At 39.5% G+C, this 8,601-nt stretch overlaps 1 protein-coding gene across 1 annotated transcript; it reads right to left on the bottom strand.

Moving 5' to 3' along the window:
- Positions 1 to 1,548: 1,548 nt before the first annotated feature.
- SBDS (SBDS ribosome maturation factor) lies at positions 1,549 to 8,552 on the bottom strand. The gene is made up of 4 exons (XM_081819620.1): positions 7,876 to 8,552; positions 6,012 to 6,212; positions 4,263 to 4,427; positions 1,549 to 2,301 (listed from the first exon to the last, which is right to left on the bottom strand). The coding sequence occupies exons 2-4, from the start codon at positions 6,150 to 6,152 to the stop codon at positions 2,173 to 2,175; spliced, it is 435 nt and encodes a 144-aa protein (XP_081675746.1). The 5' UTR covers positions 6,153 to 6,212; positions 7,876 to 8,552; the 3' UTR covers positions 1,549 to 2,172.
- Positions 8,553 to 8,601: the final 49 nt, after the last annotated feature.

Here is an 8,601-nt window from a genome sequence, read left to right as displayed (position 1 = left end):
TTTTTATATTTTGGGGTACATACCCAATAGTGCAATTACTGGATGGTATATTGTAGTTCTATTCTTAATTTTGCGTGTGTGTTTGTGTGTGTGGGGGGGATATCTGTGCAGACCAGAAACCGCCAAGTGGCACATCAGCATGCATTCGTATGAAGGGTGGGAAGCCTTAGCTCAAAGCGTGACACCTATTCTAGCTTGGAAGATGGATTTGACAGTCATTAGCTGGACAAACTAGTCATCTCCCATGCTCACTTCTGACAGCCCTCACTGAGGTAGCATGTATCACTCCACAGACATTTATTCCACATCTACTGGGTCCAAACACCAATGGCTCATCTCCTGCCCTTGAGTAGCTCACCATCCAGCATGCCAAATGGGAATTTAAGCAGCTCTCTAGAACACAAGGCAGGGTGAAATCCAGGCCTAGGCGGGGATTTCAAAGTGGTGTAAGGTCCCACAGGCTGGAGTGATTGTGTTCGGGTACAAGCAATGATTCACAGAAAAGAGCGGTGCTAACAGGAAAGGGTTAATTCTAAAATGTCATTCTGACCAAATGTACACAATATAGCTTGCACTGAAAAAAGCAACAGAAACAGCTCACTCCTTCAAACAACCCATTATAGCACCATTCCTGGGAGCATGATTGAGAACCAAAATTTTTAACCACTTTTGAGTAATGAGATTAACATATGGTAGAAATTTTTTTATAGGTTCAGAAGTGTGACTCATTATAATGTGATCTACATTTGACATTTCTTAAGGTTCCAGCTTTTTAGGAGATGAATAATGAGAATGAGAAAAACTTAAAGTGATGTCTAACTGTTGAACTTTCCAACTCAAGATGCAGCTAATAAACATTTCTAGTGACTACGACTTCCAACCTGAAACACTGTCTTAAGCTGGAGATAAAGTGTAAACTTCACTGGTTAAAAATTATTTTCTGGGCCCTCGAATTTAGATCAGTTTCATGAAACAATAACCTGTACCAGTAAAATGTAATCGGTCAGAAAGCTGTCTTAAGGATTGCTATCGAAACAGTAATTCAATTTCAGCATTACATGAAGTGTGTGTTCCAAAGATATCCAGCAGGAGTATTTCTTCTAATACCATGAGAAAACAATTTTGACTTCGCAATTTCAATTATTTTAAAATGGGCCATTTCTGAGAACTTGTATTAGCAGTGAATTCTGTGTGCTTATAAAACCCATCTGGACCTGCTCAAGTCAAAAACTTCTGTCCACAAAATACAACCATATGTTAACTTTGAGTGAATCCCTAATTTGTATTCTAGAACATCTCTTTTGAAGATAAGTAGATTTAAAAAAACTTGCATGTTGTCCATTTAAGTGTTTAAGTACTAAAATAATTATATTCAATTACTTCCCAAATAACTAAGATTTACCAGGTGTCCATCAGAACAGGCCCGGCTCTAACCACTCCTCATAGGATTTATTTCATCCTGCTGAGAACTCTCCAACCCTACCAGACAGAAGGCAGAGCAAAGGAAGGGGGCTTGGAAGCGGTCTAGAAATACAAGCCACAGTTGAATAAAAATAAAGAGTGGTTTTATTGATTATATATAATAATTCCGCTATATTAATATATGTTATAAACTTTAAGGATTAGAAACAGATGACTTCATTCTTTAGCGAGAATAATCTAGGTTATGGCAGCATGTTCAGTGAGTATTACTTCAGTCCTGCAGTGGTCACAGAGCTAGCTGTCAGATAATCAGGAAGTCATCATCCAAGCTATGTATTAGGCCACACATTCCATTAAGACATTATGTTTTCTTCAGCAAACACTCTTTTTATCATATCCTCCTACATTTATCTTATTATAATGTACAAAGTTTAACTTTTTACCCCCAAGACCTGCCTCAGATAACCTGCACGCTGCCAAATACAAGGCATGACATGGCAGCAAAAAGCTACTCTGCCCTCTGTATCTTGGATTTTTCATTTTTGCCTAAAACCCCACCTTATGATTAAAACTGAATGAATCCTCCCACAGTGGAATACGTATTAGGAAAAGTCTTTTTGTGTACACATTCCCACAAAGATGGAAAATGTCAAATAGTTTGAGCAAGTATTTGGCAGACCACAGAAAGAAGACAGGAGCGTGGGAAAAGAAAATGCTTTAGTGTTTTAGAGCTGAGGGGCTTGATGGACGTCATTCAAATTTCTCATCTCCTTCTTCCACATCTTTCAAGTTGAGTACTTCCAACGAACCTTTGCCTTTTGTCTCCTTTTTCATTAGCTCATCGATTTCTCGGAAGCAGCCCGGGTCAATCAGACACACCTGAAACATGGAACACAGCTGCTCACCTCATGAAGACGAGCAAGGCAAAGGAACACAGCGTTAACTTCCTCTAGGACAAACACACACCACTTTCCGGAGGTCCCTACTGCTCCAGTCCTACAGTGCAAGAGCGAAGACAACGCACAGGGCAGCAGACTGGGTTCCAGTCCAGCCTTTGTCTTTTTCTCCCCCGAATTTTTATTTAAATTCTAGTCAGTTAACACAGTGCAATATTGGTTTCAGGAGAGAATTTAGTGATTGATCGCTTATATATTAACACCCACTGCTCATCATAACAAGTGCCCTCAATACCCACCCCCCATCCAGCCCATCCCCCACCCACCTCTCTCCATCAACCCTGAGTTTGTTTTTTATCATTAGGAGTCTCTTACGGTTTGCTTCCCTCTATCTTTGTCTTTTCCCCCTTCCTTATGTTCATCTATTTTGTTTCCTAAATTCCACATATGAGTGAAATCATAGGTATTTGTCTTTCTCTGGCTGACTTATTTCGCTTAGCATTATACTCTCTAGCTCCACTCATTTTGTTGCAAATGGCAAGATTTCATTCTTTTTGATGTCTGAATAATATTCTACTGCATATATATACCACAACTTCTTTATCCATTCCTCAGGTGATGGACACTTGGGCTCTCTCCATAGTTTGGCTATTGTTGATGATGCTGCTATAAACATCAGGGTGCACGTACTCCTTCAAATCAGTATTTTTGTATCCTCTGGGTAAATACCTAATAGGGCAATTGGACTGTAGGGTAGTTTTCAACTTTTTTTTCCCCCAAGATTTTATTTATTTGACAGAGACACAGCAAGAGAGGGAACACAAGCAGGGGGAGTGGGAGAGGGAGAAGCAGGCTTCCCGCTGAGCAGGGAGCCCGATGCGGGGCTCAATCCCAGGACCCTGGGATCATGACCTGAGCCGAAGGCAGACACTTGACGACTGAGCCACCCAGGCGCCCCCTTATTTTCAACTTTTTGAGTAGTCTCCATACTGTTTTCCAAGTCAGCCTCTGTCTTTAAGTATGCATGTAAGCCCTGTGACAGGCATTCACCTCCCTGAGGACCTCTCTGGATTCCTTGGCTGCAAAGTGAATGGGACTAGAAAACTATGGTTCTTTTTGTACTAAAATTTAGCATGAACATTTATAGTTCAGTGAAAGCACCGCTTTTTATTGACATCTGAAGGAGAAAAAGAAGCTTGAAGGCCCATTTAGAAATCACCTGTGAAGTTTTGAAAAAATTTGAGAACTTCAGAATGTCTGATGCGTTGCTTCACACTGAGTGGAATGCTCAACAATCCCAGTCTAGAGCTCATCTAAACTGAAGCTGTTGCAAAGTCTCAAGGCATGAATTTGCAGACAATGGAATATATACTGTGTCTGACACTGGGGGGTGAGGACATAAGACACAAGGCTTCTGTTGCTTCTACAAAATGTCCTGTGGTAGGGGGCGCCTGGGTGGCTCAGTCGGTTGGAACATCCAACCCTTGGTTTCGTGTTGGGTCGTGAACTCAGGGTTGTGGGATTGAGCCCTGGGGTTGGGCTCCACGCTCAACAGGGAGGCTGCTTGAGATGCTCTCTCCCTCTCCCTCTGCCCCCCACCCCCTCTCAAATAAATACATCTTTAAAAAGAAAAAAAATGTTCTGTGGTAAATAAGGCTGTCCAACTTTTAGTCTTATTTCCAATTTCCTCATAACAGAAGACTCACTGTAAAATATATTCTTATCCAAAATGAGCATGAACTAACAACAACAAAAAAAATCCTAAGTGTGCTTAACTACAATTTAGTTTTACCTAGACCTTGACATTTTTACTTAGTTCTATGTAAGAGGTTTTGGAAATGTTTTATTGTTCATACCCTCTAAATGTTGGTTACACATTTATGACTAAAGAATAGACTATTTTGGTAACATGAACACAAAAGAATAAGAGTGTTTTCATCTCACAATTTCTAACTGCTGACCGTAGTCTTCACTCTCTATGACTTTGATCAGTGGCTTGAGCTTTTCTTTCAGCTTCTTCCCTTCATTCACTGGAAGAAGGAACCGGAGTCTCATGTGAGCACGTTCAATCTGCATTTTCTCTTTCAACTGCTTTATCACTTCCAAAGCCTAGCAAGACAAAATTGAAAACAATGGCCATTTCTTTGCTTCGTCTGCTGCATTACTTTAAGGCATTCAAAACAAAGCAGTTTCCATCTGGTTGAAAAGGCGATGGTTCTTGGATGGACACAGAGAATGTAAGCAACCGTAAGAAAATACAGATAAATTGGACTTGAAGATTACCAACTTTTGTGTTTCAAAAACCATCAAGAAAGTGAAAAGACAACCCATTAAATAGAAAATATTAGCAAATCACACATTTGATGAGGTACCAGTATCTGGAATATAAACAGAACTTTTACAACTTGACAATAAAGACACAAATAATTAAAAAAATGGTCAAAGGATCTAGATAGTGTTTTCTCCAAAGATGACCCAGGGTCAATAAGCACATGAAAATATGCTGAAATCATAGTTATTAGGGAAATGCACATCAAAACCAGAATGATACACCCAGGATGGCTATAATGAAAAAGGTGGATTAATTACAAATATCGTAAAAAATGTGGAGAAATTGGAACCCTTGAACACTGACTGTGGGAATGTAAAATGCCTCAGCTGTTTTGGAAAATGGTCTGGCAGTTCCTCAAAAGGTTAAATATAGTTACCACATGACCCAGCAATTCCATTTCTGGGTACAGAGAATTGGAAACATGTACACACAAAAACTTGTAATGAATTTCACAGCAGCATTATTCATAATAGCTAAAAAGCAGAAACAACCCAAATACCCATCAACAAAATATGGTATTTCTATACATTGGGTTATTATTGAGTCCTAAAAAGGAATGAAGTACTAACATGTACTATAATAGGTATGAACCTTCAAAGGGCCACATTATTGTATGATTCCATTTATATGAAATGTCCAGAATAGAAAAGTCCATAGAAACAGAAAACAAATTTGCCAAACACATGTGAGAGGGAGGAAACAAGGAGTGACTGCTAATGGTGACAGGGTTTCTTCTGGGGGGTGATAGAAATGTTCTCAAATTAAGTAATAGGGAAGGCTGCAAAAACCTTGTGAATATACCACTGAATTGTACCTTTTAAAAAGATGACTTATATGGCATATGAAATATATAAATTAAAAAAAAATGTAAAATGCAGAGTTGAAATGACTCTTCAAAAATCCAAGTTTTGGGGTGCCTGGGTGGCTTAGTCAGTAAGTATCTGACTCTTGGTTTCGGCTCAGGTCATGATCTCGTCTTTGTGGGATCCAGCCCTGTGCTGGGCTCCATGCTCAGTGTGGAGTCTTCTTGAGACTCTCTCCCTCGGCCCCTCCCCCAGCTCATGCGTGCACACACACTCTCTTATATAAATAAATAAATCTTTAAAAAAAAAAAGTTAAGTTTTATCTTTAAAGGTTTGATTTGGAAAGGAAAATGAGAACTGTAGTACATTTGTGCTTTGTTATAAAAAATTCCATTACTCCTCCCTATAACCCCCATCATTTCCTTCCCCTTCCCCAAAACCTCTACCCAACTGCTTCTAAGTAGTATCATGTTATTATTACAGACTGAGTATTTTAATGTTTTCTTCAGAGAAAACTGATTTTCATTTGGGTACTTTTTGACATTAAAAACCACTCACCTGCTGTTTGGTACTCTTATTGGTTTTGACCGAATAGTGGATGTCCTTCATAGCTCTCTCAATAAGGATAACAGTGTATGGTCTCTTTGTTTCAGGGTTCACACACTTGTCAGCGACAATAGTTGCAATGTCCCTGAACATCTGCTCCAGCTGTGTATGCCGTTCTTTATCTGATACTTGAACCTCTCCTTTAGTCAAAATCTAAAAAAACCCCAACAGATTTAAAAAAGCAATGTCTTTATTGCACAGTATTTGTTAACCACAAGAATTAGTAACTTGGGGAGAAAATTAAATTCCATCCTTCTCAGCTATTGATATATAAGTAACAATTTGAGCTTCACCGAAGGGATACGCTGGATTATCTTGCGCTCTAAGATCTTACTTATTTAGGTGGGGAAAGGAGAAAAGGCAATCTTACAAAGGTTGTAAATGGTGAAATCCTTGAAAAGAAATTCTATTTTCAAGTATATTACACTAAAAATATATAAATGGACAAAAATAAAGCAACTTAGTAGAAGACTTAAATTTTGGAGGCTTGGCAAAATTGTTATGTCCTGAATTATTAAAAACGATGCTGTACAACAAAAAAACCCAAGTAATCTGATTAAAATGAGCAGAGAACCTCAACAAACATTTTCCCAAAGAAGACATACAGATGGCCAAGAGACACATGAAAAGATGCTCACACCACTCGTCATCAAGGGAATGCAAATCAAAACCACAATGAGTTACCACCTTACACTTGTCAGAATGACTAGAACAAAAAACAACCACCAAGAAATAGTAAGTGTTGGCGAAGATGTGAAGAAAAAGGAACCCTCATGCACTGCTGGTGGGAATGCAAACTGGCGCAGCCACTGTGGAAGACAGTATGGAGGTTCCTCAAAAAACTCAAAGTAGAGCTACCATATGATCCAGTAATCGCCCTACTATTTACCCAGAGAAAACAGAAACACTCATTTGAAAAGATACATGCACCCTTATGTTTACTGCAGCATTATTTTTAATAACCATGATACTGAAGCAACCTAAGTGTCCATTGATAGATGAATAAAGAAATGGTGTGTGTGCGTGTGTATAAATACAATGGAATAATATTACTCAACCATAAAAAAGAACGAGTCTTCCCATTTGCAATGACATGGACGGACCTAAAGGGTATAATGCTAAGTGAAGTAAGTCAGAGAAAGACAAACACCACATGATTTCACTCATGCATAATTTAAGAAAGAAAACAAATGAACAACAAACGAAAAGAGACAAACAAAAAAACCCAGACTCTTAATTATGAGACTAAACTGGTGGTTGCCAGAGGGAAGGTGGGTAGGGAATGGATGAAATAGATATAGGAGATTAAAAGGCATGAACTGCCAGTTATAAAATAAGTCACAGAGATGAAAAGAACGGCATATGGTTTATAATCAATAAGACTGTAATAACGCTTTTCTGACAGGTGGTGACGACGCTTATCATGTTGTACACCTGAAACTAATGTAACACTGTATGTTTATTATACTTCAATTAAAAAAAGTGATGTTACAGGGGTGCCTGGGTGGCTCAGTCCATTAAGTATCTGACTCTTTGATTTTGGCTAGGGTCATGCTCTCAGGGTTGTGAGATTGAGCCCTCCAGGCAGTGGAGCCTGCTTAAGATTTTCTCTTTCCCTCTCCCTTTGCCTCTCCCCAATCTCTCTCCCCGTCTCTCACTTAAAAAAAAAAAAAAAAAAAGTGATGTTATTCAGGTTGAACTACTGTAGGATAACTATTCACTCCCAAAAAATAACGTTTTAAAGTTTAACATACCTATAAGTACTTCTACTACAAAGAACATTAGAGTCAATTATGCTGCAGATGTTAGAACTCACCTGCTTACAGATTTCCGTCTGGTCGTCTGTTCCAAATGCACTGATCAGATCTTCCTTCTTTGCAACCTGACCTTTAGAAACATTTACAAACACTGAATGGGTCTGTAGAACTTCATCAAGGTCTTTTTCCCTTGTGACAGCAGGAGAGAAAACCCTAAGTGAGCACACTTGAAACTTTGAAATTCATTCACATTTTAAATACAAGATGGCAACGATATAAACAACAAATACTCCTAACCGACCCTCAGTGCGAGGGAACATTTTCAAAACTCAGAACCACATTTGTGCTCCCACTTACTCACTGAGACAAACGTCACGGGAGTACGCACGAGACCCTGAACGGGAGCGGAGGGCGGGCGGCTGCCAGGGAATCCGATCCCTAGATGGCAGCAGCGGACACTACGCACCTCGGTGAAACTACTGGGCAAAGATCTGTGATCAAGATGTTCTACGGCTAGGGGAACTATTTTTGGAAGGCTAGGTCCCAACGCTTTGTTATTTTGGCAAAACGACCGTATTTTGGGGGTTTCTTGGCTGTAGCTTTTACGACACCAACCGATTAAAACAAAACCCCAAACCAACAACCTAAACCACACGAACCAAATAAAAATGGAACCCTTGATTTAGGCGCTAAGCTCGGGAAGGACAGTGATTCTCACGCTCACAGCCGGAATAAATTTTCCGTTTCCTTCCCTGCCAAGACCCCAGTTCATTCGAAGACCAGGG

This window comes from Leptonychotes weddellii, chromosome 5 (genome assembly GCF_054177405.1).
Source record: "Leptonychotes weddellii isolate Sample4059 chromosome 5, ASM5417740v2, whole genome shotgun sequence".
Classification (NCBI taxonomy): Eukaryota; Metazoa; Chordata; class Mammalia; order Carnivora; family Phocidae; genus Leptonychotes; species Leptonychotes weddellii.
This window is presented reverse-complemented; position numbering and strand designations above follow the sequence as displayed.

Coding starts and splice junctions, on each gene's coding strand:
- SBDS (XM_081819620.1), bottom strand. CDS start 6,152: ATGTTCAGGGACATTGCAACTATTGTCGCTGACAAGTGTGTGAACCCT. Junction 4,428..6,011: donor ATAAGAGTACCAAACAGCAG/GTGAGTGGTTTT, acceptor TTGTCTTGCTAG/GCTTTGGAAGTGATAAAGCA. Junction 2,302..4,262: donor ACGGTCAGCAGTTAGAAATT/GTGAGATGAAAA, acceptor TCCATGTTTCAG/GTGTGTCTGATTGACCCGGG.